The 23,178-nt window shown below is 33.6% G+C and overlaps 2 protein-coding genes across 6 annotated transcripts in view; both read right to left on the bottom strand.

Annotated features, from left to right (window-relative positions):
* Positions 1 to 2,027: 2,027 nt before the first annotated feature.
* Positions 2,028 to 8,249, bottom strand: CCDA (cytochrome c biogenesis protein family). Of its 2 annotated transcripts, none has more exons than XM_022039036.2 (12): positions 8,037 to 8,249; positions 7,675 to 7,812; positions 6,905 to 6,960; positions 6,484 to 6,635; positions 6,301 to 6,386; positions 6,156 to 6,187; positions 5,419 to 5,580; positions 5,247 to 5,319; positions 5,045 to 5,145; positions 2,881 to 2,973; positions 2,627 to 2,673; positions 2,028 to 2,413 (listed from the first exon to the last, which is right to left on the bottom strand). In XM_022039036.2, exons 1-12 carry the CDS (start codon positions 8,122 to 8,124, stop codon positions 2,341 to 2,343), a joined length of 1,101 nt encoding a protein of 366 aa, XP_021894728.2. In that variant the 5' UTR covers positions 8,125 to 8,249; the 3' UTR covers positions 2,028 to 2,340. The 2 variants fall into 2 exon arrangements, with proteins under 2 accessions (XP_021894728.2, XP_021894729.2); XM_022039037.2 differs by having other exon boundaries at positions 6,484 to 6,614.
* Positions 8,250 to 10,690: 2,441 nt separating this feature from the next.
* Positions 10,691 to 23,178, bottom strand: part of LOC110824262 (B3 domain-containing transcription repressor VAL2-like) — a 53,262-nt gene continuing 40,774 nt past the window's right edge. For all 4 annotated transcript variants that reach the window (XM_088218883.1, XM_088218880.1, XM_088218882.1 and 1 more), the window contains 5 exons: positions 15,344 to 15,587; positions 15,025 to 15,124; positions 12,416 to 12,590; positions 12,007 to 12,085; positions 10,691 to 11,001 (listed from right to left, as the gene is read on the bottom strand). In XM_088218883.1, coding sequence (XP_088075009.1) covers positions 12,015 to 12,085; positions 12,416 to 12,590; positions 15,025 to 15,124; positions 15,344 to 15,587 — 590 coding nt within the window. In that variant the 3' untranslated portion in view covers positions 10,691 to 11,001; positions 12,007 to 12,014. The remainder of the gene's footprint in view (positions 11,002 to 12,006; positions 12,086 to 12,415; positions 12,591 to 15,024; positions 15,125 to 15,343; positions 15,588 to 23,178) is intronic.

Raw genomic sequence — 23,178 nt, 5'->3', positions numbered from 1 at the left:
ATTTATATATACACACATTAAAAATGTACATACACAATAACCTATATATATACATTTATATATATATATATATATATATATATATTTTTTTTTTTTTTTTGTTTCCCTTCATACATTTACATCAAAATTCATGAAAATAAATATATTTCACATATTCATAATAGTTTATATATGTATATCTCATATGCATAAATATATACGTATTTATAAACTACCTAGATCCTAGATAAACATATATATATATATATATATATAGGTATAACTTAATTTTTATTATTCTTTTACCATACCAAATTACTCTCACCATCTCTCTATTTAAGTTCAAAATTTTCATTTAAAATCAATCAATCCTAAAATGTATTTATTTTAAATTATTTAGGAAGACAGTAATAAAAAAAGTAAAAAAAAAAAACACTCACGTTTGAATCGTTCGGCAGAAGAACCTACGTGAGAGGGGTGGTTACACGGTAGTTAAGCCACCTGTGGCGTCCTCTCTCAATCTTCTTCTTCCCTCCGCCATGCCGATCGTCCCAATGCTTCCTCACTTCTCTCCTTCTCCTCCCCATTCTTCTTTAAATTCTCTTATTGAAAAAAAATATTTTGTTTGGTATTTAGATAATGGAGGAAGGGATAAATAGAATGGGGTGGGAGGGAATCTTTCCATCCATGTGGCCACGCCTATCCCATTTCTATAACTTTTCCATGTTTCAACCTCGGATGCGCTTACTCTTATTTGGATTGGTCATTTTTATTATTGTAATTTTTTATTTTTAATTTAATTAAATTATAAATTTTAATTATTTTTAAATTTTAATTTATTCTACTCATTATGAATTTTAATATACATATTTAAAGATATTTTTTCATTTTATTTTAATTTTCAAAGTAACATTCTAATTTCCAAATAAATTGTTTTTAAATTCAATTAATTATACATATATATATTTTTAATTTCTTCCCGAATTTCACAAATAAAATTCAGAATCTAATTTCTGAGCTGTTACATGATATATTCCAAAGAACAAATTATATATTTATTTTAATAAACTACATGGTATATATTAAAATTTATTACTAGTTAAAAAGAAATAAGTATTCAAACATTTAAGTGTATCTTAAACTCTAAACTCAGTTTATTTAGCTAGATATCTTTTTGATAGTTTGAATTCAATTTTTATCGAGAACAATAACCAAGTTTTGGATCGAACTAAATTTTTAACAGTTGGTAAGTTTTTTTTGGTTAAACTTCGGAAATTCTATAATGTAATGAGTAAATGTTCACATCGTACCTAAAATTTAAAGTAATTCAAGCGTGTGTGTGCAACAACTACTTTAAATTTTTATGTACAATGAGAAAATTGTAAGTTCAAGCACAACTGCGGAAATATGTTGCATTCCAAAAAAAAAAAAAAAAAAAAAAAAAAAGTTTAAAATTCCTAGTTTGATTCTTAAAATATAAAATTTTAAATTTATCATTAGTTTTTAAATATATATTTTAAAATAAAATTAATATGATAAATATATTTTTTAAAATAAAAATATAACTTTCATGCACCGGAAAGGACCTTCCTAACCTGATTCCATGTCCAATGACTGCCGGTAACAAATGCTGCGAAAGCGGTTTTTTTTGGGATAAGCTCTTAAAAAGCTATGGATAATAAATAACGGGCTTCCCTCGTCAGCCAAACGAGTTACACTTGGATCTGTGTGCGTGTGCCTGTCAGGGCCTTTTAGAAAAGGGAGTTGTTATGTTTGTCAGGAGGATACAATGAACTCAGTGAAGCAACCGAGTAGATCAAGAAACTTTATAGGATCTGGATGAGTTGAATAAGTAAGTACCTTGGTTCTCGACGTGGCAGTCTCTGGATAGGCCAGAGCATGCAATTGAGCTGCTGTCCAGTCTTTTGGCCACGTCTTTTTCATCAGTTTCACTGCCAGAAGGATCTGGAAACTTGGATACAGGATAGTGGTCTGATGTTCAATTCTATCATCAAGCCTGGTATATACCGTCAGCAGGCCAAAAAAAAAAACCAGAACCACTTTCTTTTGAAGTGCAATATATATTCTATCACTGTTTTTCCAGAGAAAATATTTCTGTGATTATATAATGTTAAGAAAATACTTTACAACAGTAAGCTTAATTTTTAGCAAAGTTATGAGAAGGCAACAACAGAATGGTTTACTGACTACCAAATGCAATTTCAGTATCATGATCGTCCAGATGATAGGATATAGAGAGAAATCGAGTCATAGCGCTCCGCTTTGTCCCCTTCTAGTCACCTTTCGCAGTTTCTTTTTCTATCTATCGTATGGTAATGGCTTTTCAGAGACAATATATTTCTACATTGCCATTGTAGCAGGGAAAAGCCTGTCTAATAACGTATAGATTCCCCCTCCCAGAAGAAGTGCACCACTGTCAAACCAATTAAATTAAACAATGAGATACACCAACTGCCTTGTGTACTCATGATTGTTACACAAGCATTCTTATGTGACAAATAGGATGAGGGTTCTAATTACTAATAGACCTATCAACACATCAACAATCATGAATATGAAAAGGACAGAGAGCCCATTCATGAGAAAGCCTGTGATAAAAGCTCAACTAGCAACTAATTAAGAATACCTGGCTGGGTTGATCCATGCTGAGAACTTCCGGAATGAAAGCAAGCTCTGAAATTTTTTAAAATATAAAACTGAACATGGTAAGAGAAATCTAAAGAGGGCAGCCATTTCTTCAGTAATCCAAAAGAAACCAGAAAAGCAGCAATTAATCAAAATGTGATTTGGTTATCATCTGCACAACTTTCCTTCTGTTCCAAGAAAAATGAGTTATCTAGTTATCAGGAAAAAGAAAAGAAAAAAAAAAAACAGAAGTACCTGCAGTGCACCAGCAAAAGAAGCAGCAAGAAGTAGAGGGGCGACATAGCCAGTTGTGTATGTCAAAAGCAAGCTGCCTCCTATGATTGGATCCTGATGAGAAACAGAAAAAAGTCATTTAGTAGTGGAATGACAGTATATTCCCATTGATTTTTGGTGTATTGCCTGTTATTTTGAATAGTGGCGATCTTTTTTACCAGAAGTATTTGCCTCTCCAACTGGCATGTGCATGCATGCATGCACACTGGTTTCTCTTATTTTTTGCTTCTTTACAATGTGGTTCACCCATAACTTTTCATAAAAACTGTTATACTAAACCAAGCAAGATAACAGTAAGAGCTTCTGTTTGAGCTACAATCTAACAAGTTGCTTAATTCTTGCGTCGAGGAATCTAGCTGCAATCGTCATTTCCTTCCATAATTCAACATACATTATCCTCAAAAGATCAAAAAGAACTTTCATCGCTAAGAATAGTTTCCTTTCCCTTGCTGCCTTGTTGCATCTCTCTCTTTCCTCCAATTCTGTCCCAAGCCATACTTCCTTGAAATTTCCTTTGTTTTTCACCACAAAAGCTCCTTCCACAGTCGCATTCATCCTTAATGATCTCTTTTACTTGGTTGCTTGCAATACATTCACCAATTTCCACCAAAGTGATCTTGGAGAAGTCTCTAGAAGTCTTCAAGAGAGGAAAGTTTGGCTTTAAACCTCTCCGGAAGACTTATAAGCAACTTCTCCACCACCCTTTTATCCGTCAGCTCTTCTCCAAGCAACCTCACTCGGTTTACAACCTTCATCACCCTATCCATGAAATCATTCATAGATCCTGAATCATTCATCCTAAGGACTTCAAACTCTCTTCTTAGGTTGAGTATTTGCATTTGCTCTGTCTTCTCACTTCCTTGGAACTCCTCTTTGATTCCATCCCAATCTTCTTTGCCCATTTCGTGATATAATCCTCACAAATTCTGCTTCAAATACAACTGAGTGAAAAAAGAAATGCCTTTGTCTTCTTTGCTACTTTCTCTGCATGATTCTTCATTTGATTAATGGTTGAGTTTTTCTCTTAAGGAAGGAGGATCTTCTTCAAGTTCAACAGTCTCCCATAGATCCATCCCCTTCAAAACAGCTTTCATTCTAACAGCTCAAAGCTGATAGTTTTCTCCATTGAAAACTGGAGGAGAAATGCTTCCGAACTACCCAAGGCCATGTTCAGAAAGTTTTGATCTCTGGTGGTTGGTTTTGATGATTTTGCAGCAGAAACGTTTATAGTTTTTGGTCCCTCAAAGAGTATATAAACTCTTGTACCACTTGTTGAAATTTGTGTACCTTTTGGTCTTGGCTTTGTGTGTCCTTTGAAGAGTAGAAAATAAAAAATTTGGAGAGAACAGAAGTCTGGAAATGTAGAAAAACAAAGGAGAGAAAGCAGCAGAAAGTGTTGAAGAAGAATAAAATGTATGGGAAGTTTGAATTTTCTTATTTTTCAATGAAAAATAAACTTAATTATTTCCATGCTATTCATGATAGCTTCTATATTCTAGAAAAAGAAAAGATGTTCTGTAAACAAGCTTAAGTAACCTTTAGTTAAACAGACCAAAAAAAGAGCTCGTACACTGATACAAGCATCACACAACACATTATTCTCTATACCAAAACCAGAGTTGTGGACACAACACTGTTTTGGTTGACAGCAAAAATTGCCAACCCTTTAACAGACCCAAGACTTTGAGATAGCGGATCCATGTGTAGAATCCTTCCATTCTCTATATCAAAACCAGAGTTGTGGACAAAACACTGGTTTGGTTGACAACAAAAATTGTCAACCCTTTAACAGACCCAAGACTTTGAGATAGCGAATCCATGTGTAGAATCCTTCCAATCTAAATCCACTAGTTACATATTTACAAGAAAAAGAAAACAAAAATCTGCCAACTACATAGCATTATTAAAATTGATTAGTAGGCAAACCACTATATGAAGTCAAAGTAGCTCCTTCTCTATCTGTCTGCAGTGCGTATGCAGAGGGAGGGAGGGAGGGAGAGAGAGAGAGAGAGAGAGAGAGAGAGAGAGAGAGAGAGAGCAGTCCCTCCATTGAGTCATCTTATTACTAACAGAAGTACAAGTTATATTTGTTCAAACGAAAAACAGATTTCAGATATTAAAATACCCTGGAAGTAGCCACATATCCCAGCAGGGTGGCCAGCACTGGGGTACTGCAAGGTGAAGCAGCTAATGCAAATGTAAGTCCAGCTAGGTACGCTTGCACACCTAACACATCGAGTTTTTAAAGTTAGAATCTATAAGCTTTGACAATAGGTCCACCTAAATCATGACTTTTTTAAGTACAGTGAAATAAATAGGTCAATTACTTGATGGAAAGTTAGCAGCAGCAGCGCGAGCATCAAAGTTGTCAAAGAAGGAAGGAAGTTGTAATTCAATTATCTGAATCCATAAAAAGAAGAGGAAAAATTAGATAAAAAATGCACAAGCACAAAAGCTACTAAATGCTAACCCAAAACAAATGCCTAAATGGATAAATACCTCAAGGAGATTCAGACCCATTACAATAGCCAAACCCGATGCGGCCAAAGGCAATCCCTGTCCTATCTGTCCATATGCTTTCCCAGCAAAGGAGGCCGCTACGCCTAGGAGTGCTAGTGTAGTAGCCAGTCCTAATGCAAATGCGATGGAATCACCTATAACCTGTCCATCACAAAATCATTCTAATTTGAATGCTGAATAAGCAGGAAGAGATCGATGGAGCTCGAGAATAAAGAGAATTGTGTGCTTCTCAGATACGTAGTTAACATTAGGAAGCCTGTGCAATGATGACATGACTACAAAAATAGCATGACAGATCACTGTTTCCAAGACCTAATTATTTTGTTGACAGGGCATCCCATTCTTGGTGTTGTGAATTTGTGGAAGAAAATAGACATTTTGGTTTCTTACTTTTATAAATCTTTTGAGGGCACAGCATCTTGAGATTCTATACAAGGTGGTTCTACATCTTTAGATTCTATACAAGGTGGTTCTACATCTTTCTTTCAGTTTCTACATCCATTTGAATCCATCAAATTATCAATTTTTCATTTTCTGAGAATTATTGTACTATCTTCTTCCATTTATACAAATCCAACATAGAGTTAAATCATCCTTATATCTTCAGGTTAATTCCGTTTTTAATTACAGTCTACATATTTCTCAGAAAATCTTGTGACATGAAAAGTAGTAGTTGTGGGTGTAAGGGAAGAAATATCTGATTAGGTAATGACAACCTCAGCTCTGCCTTTACCAGATCCAAAAGCACCTGGACGATTCCAACCATGATTTGAATCAGCATTAAACATTCAATAAATACCAAACAAGACTTAAGTGTTACTTCACAAATTCCACAAAACTAAACTTAGAAAAAAGTCTTACCAATGTAACCAAGGGTCAATGGTAAAACACTTAGTGTGCATGGAGAAAGGCTGGTAACCAAGCCTGCCCCAAAAATAACTGCCAAACTGTAAAGAGAAATAGGTAGTTAAACACAGAGCATAGATGCAACACTCCAATCAAATCCTCTAAACTACTGCTATATTGGACTGATAAGCACAGAACCTGGTGAAACTGAGAGCAGATAACTGGTCCTGAACTGCTTCATTAGCTTGCTGCCCAGCTGAAAATAAGAAGCCTCCTAACAGGTCTCCCAGGCTTCCATCAGCCAAGGTATAAACAGAAGCAGCTCCTTCCTGACTCGAAGGAAAATAATTCTAGTTCCTGAGATTATATGCAAGTGCTAGGTGATATTAAAAAGCACATGGAAATAAGGAACTCAAAATATTTTGAAAATTAAATTTTAAAGAGAAAGAGGCTTCCAAATAGAGTGTCTGCCAATGAAATTTGAGAGCAAGCCTACAAAAACAGTTGGAGATTACTGAAAAAGTGTTTGATCAATTTCACATTGTAAATCCTAAGGGTATAACCACATGAAGCAGTTGGCAGTAGAGGAGGCTATGCAAGAAACAAGACAAATACTTACCAAGGCACTCTTCATACTTAAAGCCTTTGCTGAGTCAATTGCAGCCAAATTAGCCACTGGAAAAGATTGAAAAGATTTTCATGGTTACAAAAAGTCAACAAAATATTCACAACCTACAGACCATTGAAACTGTAAAAAGAAGAAAAATGTTAACGTGAACAGATCCAAAACCATGAAAAGAAGAAAATCAAAATATACAAATTCAATCAAACCTAGATATAGTTTCCAACAGTCTAGCAGATCTTGGCTCTTGCCAAATTGATCCTATAACATTGCAAATACACAGTATTATGGAAGCTCACATCCTTGTAGATAAGGAATTTACTGACTGGGCTGTTGACGTGGCACAATTTTTCAAAATTACATTTTTACTTCCGGTTTTCGATTTTCTTTTCAAAAACACTCTCAGGATCCAAATTTTCACCCATTTTTCTCAAAATTAATTTTAATTAAATCCAAATAATATTTTTACCCAATTTTATCATTATTATTATTTTTATTTTTATTAAATTAAATTAAATAAAAATCTAAAAAATTCAAATACAAAAAAAGAAAAATAAAAATAATAAGAATAAAATTAAAAAAATACTTGGGTGTTACACAAACATCATGCTTTACCGAACAATTTCCATCAACAATACAGGAAGTAGACTGTACGTTACTAAATCATCCATTCACAACATGCGAAATATGGTAATATCCAATCATTACATTTTGTAAAAAGCAAAACGGAAAAGGAAATAGAGCAGTAGATGCCAAACAAACATTACCTGCCACAGCATTTACAATGGTTTTTAACTTTAGGTTTTTGCTTCCGTTATTCTTCCCCGAAAGAATAAAATCTTGCTGGAGACCATCCTCATTTTCTGAAGGTCCATACCACATGGCGATAGGCGCCCTGTATTTGCCTAATTACAGAGAGTTTAAGTTCAAAAGTAGTAAGAGTTCACCATCCGAAAGACCGAATTAGTAACGATTCTCGTGCATTTATGATATTGAATACAAGGAGCACTAGTTATAGTTCAATAGTAACAAAACAAACAGTTGCGAAATCATTTCCGGCTTCATAAGATCTCAACATGTTTTCTAGAGAAATAGAAATACGCAAACTAAAATATAAAAACGGACTCACCATGACAGCTTCTCCCGTTAACTCTGTACCTCGAAATTCTGCAGAAATCAGTGAAAGCGCTTCCGCAGTGATTTGCTGGCAAACTCATTTGTAGAATTTCCTCGTCAATTTCGCACGATTTTCTCCGGAACCAAACAGGAGAAGGAACAGTAAGTAAGAGAGAGAGAGAGGGAGAGAGAGATTGTGATGATGGAGGTAAGAGTGGCGTTTTGAAGTAACTAAACTATTTATGGTTTAAACGGTTAGTGGCAGATTTTTTTTTTATTTTTAAATTTTTTCCAAATTGTGACGTGGAATTTTGGGCCACCCGATTATCAGCTTGCTGAAGCCATTCGGCTCAAACCCACGGATTTTTTTATTATTATTATTAAAAAAATGACGAATTTAAATGTTGATTAAAAAAAATGAATTAAGCATCGTATTTAAATATTTACTATCAAATTAAAGCAAGGAAAATCTTAAATTAATTTTTAAACTAAATAATTTTGTACTGTTATTGCATTATAATTATTAAGTTTTTGTAAATAATACTTTAAAATTAAAATCTTAAATGTATTAATTTCTTCAACAGTCTAAATTAAAAATTTCCTTTTTACTGCATTGTAAAAAAAATCTTATCAATATATATATATATATATGTTTATATATTTAGCTAAATTTGATATTTTAATGCATTTGATATGATAGCATTTGTTAATACTCTTCAAAAGATTTTAATAAATGGGGAGGCATAAAATGCAACATAAAATAATATTTGAATAACCTAAGGACCATCTATCCCTTGTGAGCTCCACACATGCTAGTATTTCAATATTTTTTTTAGTTGTTACTCATGTTTTATTCGTTAAAATTTAGTATAAAATATATTAAATTTGTAATTTTAACTTTATAACTTTAGATATAAAAAGATTTATTAAATATAAATAACAAATTGACATTTTCTCCACCAACCTAAAATTTTTAGATAAGTTGGTTAAGATCAATTCTTCACACTAATGCTCAATACATATTATCTTTAGAAAACTATTTGACATCCACAATTTATTAGTGATTCATATTATTGGTCTAAGATTTACCTTTAGTTAAAAAATTTGGAGGATTATACTTTAGAACCTTTCCTTTTCCATTTCTTGTTTTTGTGACACAAAAATAAGGCTATGTTTATACAAATAAACTCTTTTTGTAACTTTTATTTTTTAAAATATATATACTTATTTAATTAAAAAGTAATAAAAATCTCATTGAAAAGAAAGAAATTAAAGTCTTGAATAAAATTCTCTAAGAGATAAATTTTCATCCTCCAATAATTTTTTTCGTAGTTAAATTAACGGTAAATTTCTAAAATATATTAGAGTTTTATATTTAATTCATAATTTTAGATATAAATATTTACACAAAAGAATTTATTATATATAAATAATAAATCGGCATTTTCTCTACTAACCTAAAATTTTGAAATAATTGACTAGGATAAATTCTTCACACTAGTAGTCAATATATATTATCTATGAAAAATTATTTAACATCCAATTTATTAGTGGCTCACATGCTTGGTGTAAGATATACCTTTAGTTCAAATGTTTCAAGGACTGTATTTTAGAACCTTTACCTTTTCATTTCTTGTTCTTGTGACACAAAGATTATGCTTATACAAATAATTTTTTTTTTTTTCTAAACTACACTTATTTAATTAAAAAATTATAAAAATTTTATTAAAAAATAAAAATTAAACTCTAAAAAGAACTTCAAATTAAGTTCTCTAAGACATCAATTTTCATCATCCAATAAAATTTATTTTCGTAGTTAAATTAACCATAAATTTCTAGATGTATTCGACATCTTTATTCTAAACATAACCTAAATTTCTCTCAAAAATGACTCTTCCTTATATTTTAATTCATTTGAAAAGAGTTATCTCTAACTTCACTTTAATTTGGATCTTAGTTAACAATTAGACATGACATATATCCTAATGTCTAAAAGGGTTGGATGAAAGAAACTTATAGGAGATAAGTCAGTCTCCCAAAAGATACAAAAAAGATATCATACAAAGAGCAAAGAAAATTTAAGAACCAAGAATATATGATAATCCAATCTTTACGAAGTACAATAAGAGAACTCTCTCTAAAGAATCCAAAGACCTACAAAGATATTGGAGGTTGCCAATTACTTAGGAGAGTAGCTTTATAAACTGATCTTATCAGGACAGTGCACAGATGAGCAATTTTGATGAAGAAAATATAATGAGAATTTGTCTGTAAAAAGTATGAATTTCTCACTGAATTCAGATATATTAAATCTCTTAATAAATTCTCGCAAAGATTGAATAGTTCTCTCTTATTTGGTCTTCATCTCCCTTCAAACTGTCCGTTGTAAGATCCCAATATAGAGACCTAAATTTGATCTTTATTACCATGGGTTATAAAGAGGTTAATTCTACAAAAAAAAAAAAGTCAAGCCGATTGACCAAAGACAGAATTTAGACACTAGATTCCCAAGATCAAGGCCCAATTCTTCCTTGGAAGACAGCAGAAGTTCCACCTAACAAGATGATCTCTCGAAATTTGCCAACTGCCCACCACACAAAATAGAGGTGTGCGTGCAGATGCGCTCGAAGTCCTTGAGGACTGGAGTTATTTCCAATTGGGGCAGAATTATTAAAAATGAAAGATTTATGGAAAGAATCCAGCAACAACATTGGAATCAAGTATCATCCCTTTGTTTCTCAAAGGTTATCCTTAAGGAAAACGCAACTGATTATTATCCATGAAATCCCAGGGAACTTCAGGACTCAGAGATTAATTAACCGTTATAGTTTGACCAATAAATGAGAGAAAACCGAAAATTAAAAAGAAATTCTGAGGCACAGAGCAGCAGGCTTCAATAACACAAACTGATAAGAACAGAATATCCACAAAGAGCTCCAGCAGCATCCACGGCAACATTCTCAGCACCACATCACCCTCTGGGAAAGGGGAAAAAAAAAGCATAATAACTTTACTAGCATAAAGCACTTTCATATGTACAAGTATAGATTCACAGAATAAAGTCATATAATTATATTATAATACAAGCATATGCTAAAAATATGCTTTCTGCACAAACTTTTCTCAGGATTGGCTTCTGTATAGCATGCTTGCCCTATCAAAGGACCTATATAGTCTGTTCTACTGTATCGAGACTCCTTTTGAAAGAATCAGGATAGCATCAAAGACAAGGTTATGGCATTGAAATACTTAAAAAAGCGGAACAGAGAAGATATATCATACATTAGAATTACATCTAATATATAATTTATTTACTAGCACTAAATTGCACAACCTAGATAAGAATTGCGAAAACAGTACATGATCTAAAGAAACAACCGAATTTACTTATAGAACAAATGCAAGCATTAATAGATCCAATCGATTTTCCTTTCCTTTTTCCACTCTGATTGCATTTTGATTGCCAAGATACCCATGAAAAAATGGATTGCAACTTATTTGTGAGTAATACAAACACAAGATGCAGTGGTAAGCTGTATACCATAAAGGGATTGGTGCTAATATAGCACAGAAATCCTCTTTAAAACAAGGAGCCATAAAAATCCCTATCTTCTATTGTTTCGATTAAGCAATGAAATTGATTTGGTACAGTTAATTTGAATACTCAAGTTCTACCAGCTGGTGTCATATTCTTTTGTACCTATAACATTTTTGATTTAACAAAACAGCTGAACTCATTAACGCAATGAACACTAGACAACAAGAAAATCCATGCTAGGATGAATTTGGAAGCCCATGTAGATAATGGTGCGACTTCTTCGAGCAGGGACTTGAACACAATAGCAATCACATGGCAGAATTATGCATCACCATTACACTTATCCATCCCCAAGAAATTAGTGACTCCTTTTTCAGGAAAAGATGTATGCTCAATCTAATATTTTGCTTGAGTTACCTAAGAGATTAATGTTAAGGATGCATACCTTCTACTTCATTTATTATCTGGAGCCTTCTGCAATCGAATTTTCAGCTTTTTCTCCGGTTCAGTCCGATAAAACGTAACTGAACATTCCACCACTCTTAGTCAATGTCTCTTCATATATTAGTAAGTACTAAGTCCCAAACGTCAAAAGGTTTCAACCATACACTCTTTTTTCCCAAGGAAAAGTCAAAATAAAAATGTTTAAAGAAGACAGTAATTGGAAAAGGAAAACTATTTTCCTCAACGTGGTGAACCCTACATGTTTTTACAAAATCTCATCAGCTGCAAATAGGGCTAAAATCACTTAATTGCAAGTGTAGAAAAATGCAAAAAATGGCAATTATTCAAATGAAGAATGACCAAAAAGAAAGCTTATCTAAGCGTTACTGCATCTGGAATTATGCACTTACCTTTATCACCTGGTTTCAATCCCATTAAGGTCATGTACCCATCAAAACCTTCCAACACGTATATCTTTCGGCCATTCATCCACCAGACCCCATACACGAACTGCCAATTAACTCCTGTAATGTCCTGCACGAGAAGCGGCATCTTTTGGCCCAAAGGAAGCTCTGGAAAGTAAATCTGCATAATTTTTAGAATATATTATCACAAACGACTTACTGAATTTCTACTAGGCCCTAAAACAAGACTGTAAATCATGTATCGCCCATTAACTTGGCTGACAGCCATATAGAGCAATAAAACAAAACAGAAACTTGTAGAATGAAATTATTTCCTTATTCCTGCTTTATAGGTGTAACTCTTGGTTTATCGTAACAGTCATCATTTCGTATAGAATTAGCTAACAGGAAATGATTTTTAGAAATAGATGATTTGTATCTAATGACAAGTGAAAAGATATCTTTCTTTTTTTGAGAGAAAAAAAAAATTCATTAAAAAGGCACCAAGGTGGTGCTTCCTGAAGAAAGCATGTAAAGAATTACACATTTCAAGGACAAACTACCAAATAGGTTCAAAATAGTAATCCCATCAACTATAGGGTGATCTTAAGCAAAATATAGCAGCTAACGAAGAGCAAAACTCCCAAAAGCATTCCTCTGTTTCCACGTGAACAGAAAGATAGAGAGAAGGATAGGGAAATGATCTCTTGTTAGGGGTGACATTGTGACTCCAAGCTCAAAGCTCTTTCTTGGCAAAACGTCCACAGTCCATCCTTTGAAATTAAGGCATAGCAAAGCCATATCAAAAAACCTTTCAGTCTCAGGGCACCGGAGAAAAAGATGGTTGTGTCATTCCAACTCTATGGAAAAAAATACAGGACTTCATCAGAGTTCAACCTTACTCGTTAAGTTGTACAAAGGAGGATTCTTCCTAAGCAGCCTTCAAGGCCAAAAAAAAGTAACACAAGGAGAAGGCTGTTAGTCCTGGACATTGACCGCCATGTCCCTAAGCAGCGTGATTGCAAGTGTGTGTTGATGAATGAAATCAAACAGAGATCCCCCTCTGCTAACTCTTCTATCTCTGCTCCTATATTCTCTCTGTTTCTTTCTCCTTTGCACACATCAGTATCTGCTAACTATTGATTAACACCAAGTAACACCAGTTGGATCTCACTTCCTAAGGATAGTGCCTATTTTGGTGGTCCACCCCACCAACTATCAGTGTCCACTGAGAGATCCCTTTATCTGGCACCAAGAGCTCAACAGTGGCTTAAACATGACTACAGTTCATCTAAGGCCCAGCAGCTCTGCACAGTCAGCAAAAGAGAAAAAGAGGTGCCCGGAGCATGAATATACCTTTTCTAGACCTTGGCTCTAAGCAAGCAAGTAGTTCTTCACCTTTAGATGCACAGGACCCTTTTCGACCAATTTCTCCAAAAGCAAAACAACTCTTTGCACCAGCAAATGCAGAGTTGAAAGAGAGGGAAGATCAGGAGTATGAGGAAGAAGCATTCTCTTTTAGGATATTTCCATTATTCATACTCCTTTGGGCAGAGAAGGACCTGTTCATGCATACTTGGATTGGAGCCATTAACTCATTTCTATTTTTCCTCTTCAGAGAACTTGGACATTGACTTGGATTTGGAAACAGATCTCAAAATTTTATGGTGTTTGCTGCCTATGGACGATTTGACCAATCAAACAAGTCTTTGAAGTTGAAACCTCAAGCTGATATTAAGACTCACCTCTGAATGGTTATGGCTAAGTTTTGTAGGAACCTCACCAAAAGTATAGGGTTGCACCTTAGTATACAAGGGTGGATGGACAGCCAAGGGCACTATGACCATGATTCTCGTCTAGCATGCTGGGCAGGAGCACAAATAAATAACCTGTGGCTGAGTGCACATCTTTCCAGACTGCAAGGGTTTCTAGGGATTACTGTTATCTTATCAAGCTGGCTGATCTACCGCCTCCTTTCTTGCCTCTGTCATACTCAGCACATAGACAACACTCACAATTACGAACAAGTTCCACCACCCATCAATCTAGAAAAAACCTCCTCCAGTTACCTCCTTTTATTCCATTCACACCTTCCTGAGAATTTAACCCTTCTTATCTACAGAGAAGACACTTAAAGGAATAAACTAAAAGATATTGCTCTTGTGATTATGTTGAAGTAGTAGTACATTTCTCAAATGAAGACTAATGATTCGATCATCTCCAACAAGTTTTCTGCTCCATGTATTATGACCTGTAACCTAGTAAAATTCAAAGCTTTCAAAACCATCTAATCTCCTTATCGAAAAGGTAGACAGAGATCCTATTCCAGATACCATTTTCCATGATGCACAGTATGTCAAAAACCTCCTTCTAAGGCTCTACCAAACAATTTATTTCCCACCACTAGAAATATGCATGGTTGCTTCAGCCAGCCAGGGCTAGCCATAGCAAAAAACCATGAAAAAGCTCAACCTGCATGCACGTTCTCTCCAGACACATACTCTATGTAGGCACACAACCTTACCATAATACCTGCCTAGAATTTCTCCTCCAGTCAAGGAATCCTATGTTACACTACACATTTGACACAGAATATAATAGCATACAAAACTCACCTCCGAATATAGCTTGGGTAGGAACAACATTCCTCTGCAAGGATCAGCATCGCTAGGAACCAGGACCTTCTCAAATAGAGGGATGAGGGCAGGTTTCGAGCTTAGACATTGTCAAGGATGATGTTTAGATTCTGAGAGTGAATATTAGCATACGGGAAGCAATTGCACATAAAAACTACCAAGCTTATTATCATCATAATAAATTGAGAAGAAAAATACTAAAATTAAGGTTTAATAGAGTAGAGAAACTCGAACAAACATAACCAAGACTATAAGATTAACATAGACCATAATCACAAAACAAAAAGTTGGTGGATACTTGATGTTTATCTCTGGTAATCGTCCACTGGTTATCTCTGGTAAGTTATGAGGGTACAAAAGATTCCATCCAGAGGTCTCCTCTTCAATTTGTGAATACATATCGTCTTCATGAAATAAGTCTGCTCCATAAAGTGATGCCCCATGGAATTGTTCTCCAATTTCAGGTGTAGGACCTACTGCATGTGCTGGGGCTCCAGGACCCATCATCCCAATGTTTGTCTCATTGAGTATAGAATATGAATCTGCAGAAACAAATATAAAATTGCATGTATCTCGTACTTTTTTTTTTAGATACAAGGGAAGTAACAGAAGAACAAAGACCCAAGGGAGCCAAACAGATCTGCAAGAAACACCAGAAAACCAAGCAACATAGAAAAGCCAGTAAAGTGAGGCCACACAAAAGGGGGCGATAAACCCAGACACCACAAAGACACAGAACAACCAAAGGCACAGGAAGCACAGGAAAAAAGCAAAACAACAGAACAAGAACACAAAACAGATAAAGCAGCAGAAAGCCAGCAGAACCAGCAGCAAACCACCCGGAAACAGAGAAGGCAGGGAGAAGAGCATATCAGAGCCAATCAAGGAAAGGAGCGTCCTTTTTGCTCTGTTTGTCTGGCCAACGAGTCAGCGAGAAATTCCTCTCACGGTTGGTGTGGATGAAATGGACCTGATTCTACTTGGCCACATCCATTGACAATCGAATTGGCAACTGAGTTGAGTCTCCACAGGATGGAATTATTCTTGATCCAACCTAACCACAAAGGAGTCACTTTCCACAGTAATAATATGGTCCCTAACCCAGTTGTCAACAGCCAAGATAGTGATGGCTCATTGATCGCAAGCAGCTCGGCTTGATTAAGATCCATAACCCCCACAATCGTGGAGAACATACATTTCATGAAACCTTGGGCATTCCTTAAGACACCACCAACCATGGTCAGTCCCAGCTTCCCCAAAGCAGAGGCATCAATATTAAACTTGATTTCACCAAAAGATGGAGCAAGCCAAACATTAGATTTGTATCCAATGGTGTGCATACTCTCGCCGTGCCCCACATCAAGAGAGGGCAAGAGTTGATCAATGGAAATGTTGCCAAACTCTTTGAAAGGCCCTAACTTACCAAACAAGCCTGACTTTCACCAGATCAGAGATTTCAATAGTGCTAAGAGTTTTATTGTTGAAGATCTCATAAATTTCTAGCAAAGCACAGTAAACATTTGTAATTAAATTTTTTATTTATTAACTTTTTATTTCTAATACTTAATTTACAATATCTGAATATATAGGAAAAAATTTGAGAGTTTTAATAAAAAACTAAATATAATTAGTCAAATAAAAAAAAAATATCTTAGTTATAGAAGTTAACTATGATTCTTATTAATAGAGAGATTTCTCTTAAGATACTAATTCGTATAGGAATTGGACTTCTACAAGAAGTCGGACTCCTACATTTCCCCTCAAGCTGGATTGAAGATGTTGAGCAAACCAAGTCTGGAACTCAGTTCTTTAAAAGTCCTCCTAAGTAATGCCTTGGCGAAAATATCCGCAGTTCGTTGGCAAGATTAAATGAGCCACAAGAAGAGGGCACCCAACTCTATTTTATCCTTAATAAAGTATCTATCAATCTCTACATACTTAGTTTGATCATAATGAACTGAATTTTTTGCTATACTTATTGTGGATTGATTGTCACAACATTTTCATAAGCTTTGAAGAGGAAATTATCAATTCACAAAAAACCTCTTTGTAGCCACATTCCTTCAAAGATACCATGTGTTAAATCTCCAAACTCATCATCAGTACTACTTGATATTACTTATTGCTTTTTACTTTTCTGTATAACTAGATTTCTCTACACATATGTACAATATCCAATGGTGAATCTTATATCAATTATAGAACCATCCTAGTCTGCATTAGTATATATTTAAATTTTTTTACTTCTATTTTTCTTTTGAAAAAATAGTCCTTATCCGACTATCATTTTTAGGTACTTGAGAATTCAAAATACTGCATCAATAAGTTTTTCAATTGGGTTGTTCATGAATTGATTTACCATATTAATGCAAAATTGATATCATGTCTAATATGTAAGAGATAAATCAATTTATCTACTATACGTTGATATCTTTCTTTGTCAACTAGAGCATTATTAATTTTACTTTCTAGTTTAATATTGGGATTCATAGATGTGTCTGCGAGTTTGCATCTAAACATTTTAGTTTCTTTTAAAAGATTTAACACATATTTTTGGTGAGAAATTAAGATTTCTTTCTTTAATGTAGCAATTTCCATTCCCAAAAAATATTTGAGATTTCCTAAATCTTTAATTTCAAATTCTTTAATTAAAACTTTTTTTAATCTGAATATCTCTTATGTGTCATTTTTTTTATTATTATATCATTTGTATATACAATGAGGTTTGCCCTCTTTCTTGAAGGATCATACTTGATAAACATAGTATGACCTATTTGGCATTAATTATATTCATACATCTTTATTGCTTTAATGAATTTTTTGAACTATGCTCTTGGAGATTGTTTGAGTCTGTATAGGGACTTTTTGAGTCTCAGATCTCTCTGTTAGAGATTTGACTTTCAAAACCTGGTGGTATCTCTATATAGGCTTTTTCCTCTAGTTCTCCATTAAGAAAAACATTTTCACATTTAGTTGGAATAGCAGTCAATCAGGATTGGCAGCTAAAAACATTAGTATCCAGACTATATTAAGCTTTGCTACTAATGCAAATATCTCATGATAATCGATTTCCTAGGATTGAGTAAAATTTTTAATTACTAACCATCCTTTATACCTGTTGATAGTACCATTAGAATTATACTTAACTGTGAACACTCATTTACTATCGATTGGGTATTTTCCAAGTGATAATTTCTATTATTTTTCAAATCTTATTCCTTTCAAAGACATGAATTTCTTCCATGATTGCAATTTTCCATTGGAGTACTTTTACTGTTTCATGTATCGCTCTTGGTATCTATATTTTATCAATATTGCTAATAAATACCATGTTAATTGATGAAAGGCCTTTGTATGAAACAAAATTGAGAATTGAATTATCAGTACATACTTTTTTTTTGTTTTCTTAACGCAATCGGTCTATCATCATACATATTATCAATGGAGATATCTGAACTTGAATTACCTGAAATATTCAGTGATGCTAAAGTTAGATCTAGGTTGGATTCATGACTCTAATAAAAAGGTTGTGACTTTTTTTTTTTTCCTTGTTCCTTCTATTATACACCTAAAATTCAAATTTTGTAGTGTGGTGAGTAAGCTCAGGTATAAGTATCTCATCTCGATCTATGCATTTTGGAGACCGAACGGATTTAATTGGATGAGAATGAAGATATTCAATGGCAGAATTCCAGAATTGGGATTCTTGTGTATTCTTCTCTCCCTAAATACCAATTTTGCAATATGGTTAATTTTCATGAAATGTGACATTCATTGAGTTATAAAACTTTCAGATAACTAGTGAATAACACTTATATCCCCTTTACTTTGATAAATACTCAACAAACATGCATTTTATTAATTTCGGGTCTAGTTTACTTCAGTAATAGTTGTGTATGTGAAAAAAATAAATAAAAACTGAACAATCAAAGACTTTGATAAGTAGGATAGATAGAAGTCGAGTGGTAGGAAAAGATTGGAATATAACTTAGTAGGGTGTTTGAAACTCAAGAGTTCGAGAAGGCATTCTATTGATAAAGTAAGTTGCAGTTAGAATAGATTCTCACCAAAAAAAATTTAGAATTTGAGTTGTGAACATGAGGGAATGGACAACTTCCAAGAAATATCAATTTTTCCTTTCAGCTATCTCATTTTATTGAGGGGTATCAACATATGAACTTTGATTAATAATCCCTTCTTTTTTGAGATCTACAGCTAACTCTTTTTTAAAGTATTCTTTTGCATTGTCTAATTTTCTAAATATATTTACACAATGAAAATTTTAAATTTTTGTTTCTAAATAGAGAAGAGAACACATTTTAAAGGTATACAAAGTTTGAGTATCCCAATTGGTAATGTCATAACATAATTGTATTACGATTATTTAAGTAAATTGAATTGTTTTATCTCAACACATACTGCATAATAAGATTGTCTCCTAAAAGATCTATTATTCTTAAAGAAAAATAGTCTGAAGTACACCTCAACATTGTCAATCGTCCTCATCGAATCCAAATTATGAAATTCACATTAGTTTGAGAAAAATTTATCAATGGAGTTATAATCTTGGATAAGTTTGCTTACTAATAACAAGATGCAATCTAAATTAAATACATGAATTACTCCTTATAAGGTTAATTTCTTTGAGATGAGGGTATCAGCTATCCCGGTCACTTTTGAGTGAGATTCATCTATTATTTTTACGACAAAATTCTCTTTACATGGATTATATTCTTACACTAATATTTTATTTTCTGTTATGTGGTCAAATGCCCCTAAATCAATGATTCAAGTATCTTTACTTCCTTAAATAGTATTAACAAATTCACGTACTGCATTATAAGATTGTCTCCTAAAAGATCTATTATCCTTAAAGAAAAATAGTCTGAAGTACACCTCAACATTGTCAATTGTCCTCATCGAATCCAAATTATGAAATTCACATTAGTTTGAGGAAAGTTTATCAATAGAGTTATAATCTTGGATAATTTTGCTTACTAATAACAAGATGCAATCTAAACTTTTACGATGAAATTTAAGCTTAACTTCTTTGAGATGAGGGTATCAGCTATTCCGGTCACTTTTGAATGAGATTGATCTGTTATTTTTACGATGAAATTCTCTTGACATATATTATATTCTTACAATAATATTTTATTTTCTGTTATGTAGTCAGATGCTCCTAAATCAATTATTCAAGTATCTTTACTTCCTTAAACAGCATTAAGAGCACTAAAGGAAGTATCTTATTTGCATGTTGTCCCAAATTCTAGGTTTTTATATAGGAACATTTTTTAAAGGGCTTCTACCTATTCTTTTTTGAATGGACAAGATATCCTATTGGAGACACCTTTATCAATAGAGGCATGATTTCTCTTACTTTTTTTTTTTTTGTGGTTTTCAAATCAACTGGTTTTCTGCGACGATCAAACCAAGACCTTCCCTTTCTTTGTCAGTTATCTAAGTTGGGATGAGGGACCCAGACAACCAAGGCAGAGTTTTGCTCAATAGTAGGACTTTTGAATACATCTCCAAGCATTATTGTTTTTCTTCTTTCTTCTCTCTTTAATTCGGAAAATAGCTTACAAATACTAAATAATGGTTTCATTCTAAGTATTATTCCTTGGACCTTAATCAGATTTTTATTCAATAATTTGAAAATTATTTTTTTTTTCAAAATTTCTCTTTACGGTTTTGCGTCATCTGGATAACTCAACACAAATTTCCCAAAAAACATTGAGTTTTTGTTAGTGACAAGTAAACATATCGTAATATTGGGTTAGAGATAGATCTCCTTATCGCAGGTCATAAAGACTAGATTCAACGGTAAAAATTTCACTTGTATTTTCTTTGCTCGAGTAGCACTTCTTGGCTTCCCAAATTTCATGTGTCATCTTGTGAAACAAAAAGTTCTCACTAACACCATTTACAATAGAGTTAATTAGTCATGGCACGAACAGATTATTCTCAATCTTCCAAGTTTGGAATTCAAGTTTTCGATGCTCAGTTGGATGACTTATCCGATGACATATTCTTCTCTCCCACTTCTGCAGATAAACATCTTGATCGATTGAGACCATTGAATGTAATTGTTTATGTTTATTTTGTGGTTTTGTGATCAAAATTTGAGTAGTTTCCGAATCTACTTTGACAAAAATAATTCTATCTGAATAAGATGTGATTTCATAGAGATTACTGGTTCTTGCATGGTCATCCCGTACTTAGTCATCGACAAGAGAGGAAAAAAAAGATTTTCAATTTTTAAAATTCAGATATCATGCCCTACACCATGAAAATTTGTAACCAAATTTTTTATTTATTGAATTTTATTAATGATACTTAATTTACAAAATCTATATGCATATAAAAGAAAAATTAAAGAGTATTTTAGTAGGAAACTAAAATAAAAATTAATCTCATAAAAGGAAAAGATCTCTTGGTTATAAAAGTCAACTATAATTCTTCTTTATAGGAAAATTTTCCTAAAGATATTAATTTGCATAGAAATTAAACTTCTGCAAGAAGTTAGAGCACAAAGACTAGCTCAAAACAAATAATAGAATCTCAATTATCTTCAAACTATATAGGAGGGTCGTTAAAATGATGCCAAAGAAGGTTTACCATGAATGTCCCACCAAGACAGACAAATACTCCATACAAGCAATGCAACTCTGCAATGTGTGAAAAATTTTCCTCCTTATGCATAAAATACAAACAATGGGGGTTTGCAAACGACATCGACAATGATAAAATACTCCAGAACAAGTAGCCTACCACTCACCAGCTCTCAAACAAAGACCTAAACCTTTGGAGGAATTTGTGCTTTGCAAACCTGAGCTTCTACAAATTATCATGATCTCTAGCAGAAGAGATAGCTTCCCTAAAAGACTAGACAGAAGATTTTCCATTTCATTTGATTTCCAAATGAGATGATTATTTTTATATCTAGATCAAACATCACCATTTAGAAGGTTTGTCATGTCATTCCTAAGTTTCCAGTCAAAAGTTCTTCTACAAAGGGGAATATTCCATATCCAAACAGTCTTGTGCGAAGCACCTCCCTTGGCCACCACATGTCTTTCTTGCGAGTCGAAACAAACAACCCAAGAAACATGTTCTACATGGTGTCATCACCAGCTCAAATATCAAAGTAAAGTTTCACTCTTTTACCATTATCAATTGCCCGAATGAAACCATCCATAGGGCCACCAAGTTGCCTCTGAGGTTGGAAGGCAGTCTCCAAAATACCCTTCCAAATGCTGGAAGCATGAATGGGAATGGTCATGAAGGGCAAGAGTTTCATGGGATACAGTAGAGAGCTTTAATAATCTTCTTCCACAAGATCATTACCTTTGTCAACTTCCACATCCCTTTCATGAGAATGGTAGAATTTATATATGAAGATTATGGAGACCAAGCCCACCTCCTCTTTTGGCGGCAGCCATACCATTCAACTAACTCGCCTCAATAGTCCCACATAAAAATCCTCCACAATCAACTTTTAACAGTCATAGCTATCCACATAATCATAGTGATTCTATCAGCACTCGACAAGAATATTGTCACAGATGCCTTTATAGACAAGAAATATGCTAGGCATCAGCCAACTAATTAGCCAATTAGTGTGTAATTCTGACCCGCTATTTTGATTGTGATTGTCTTTAAGTCTAGCCAGCTATTTTTTATTTTTATAGTCTTTAATTCTAGTCAGCTATTTTAAATTTTTATTGCCTTTATAGTTTCCTAAATTTTGGGAAGTCTATTTTTACTATGATTCTACCATTATAATTTTCCTATTATCGTAATAGAGGTCTCTTTTTAAAGAGACAGATTGAATAAAATAAAATTAAGTCTTATTTTCCCAAACAATAGAGATTTGGAATTCTCTCACTCAACAAATTCCAGAGATTGCAATTCCTTCCAACATATTGCATTCTCCAACAACCACAGGAAAATCACGTAACAGAAACAAGGGCAAATACCTGTTATTTGTTAGTGATTTCCCAATCAATCACCCAATGACTCGATCTTATTCTCGAAACCATCACAATTTGGTATCAAAGCATGTCACCATGAGTGCAGTGGACATAGTTGATGAAGTGAAGGCCTCGATCGAAGAGGCAACAATGGCAG

This window comes from Carica papaya, chromosome 4 (assembly GCF_054855325.1).
Source record: "Carica papaya isolate Zhongbai chromosome 4, ASM5485532v1, whole genome shotgun sequence".
NCBI lineage: Eukaryota > Viridiplantae > Streptophyta > Magnoliopsida > Brassicales > Caricaceae > Carica > Carica papaya.
The sequence above is the reverse complement of the archived record's forward strand: the minus strand, read 5'-3'. Positions and strand labels throughout refer to the sequence as shown.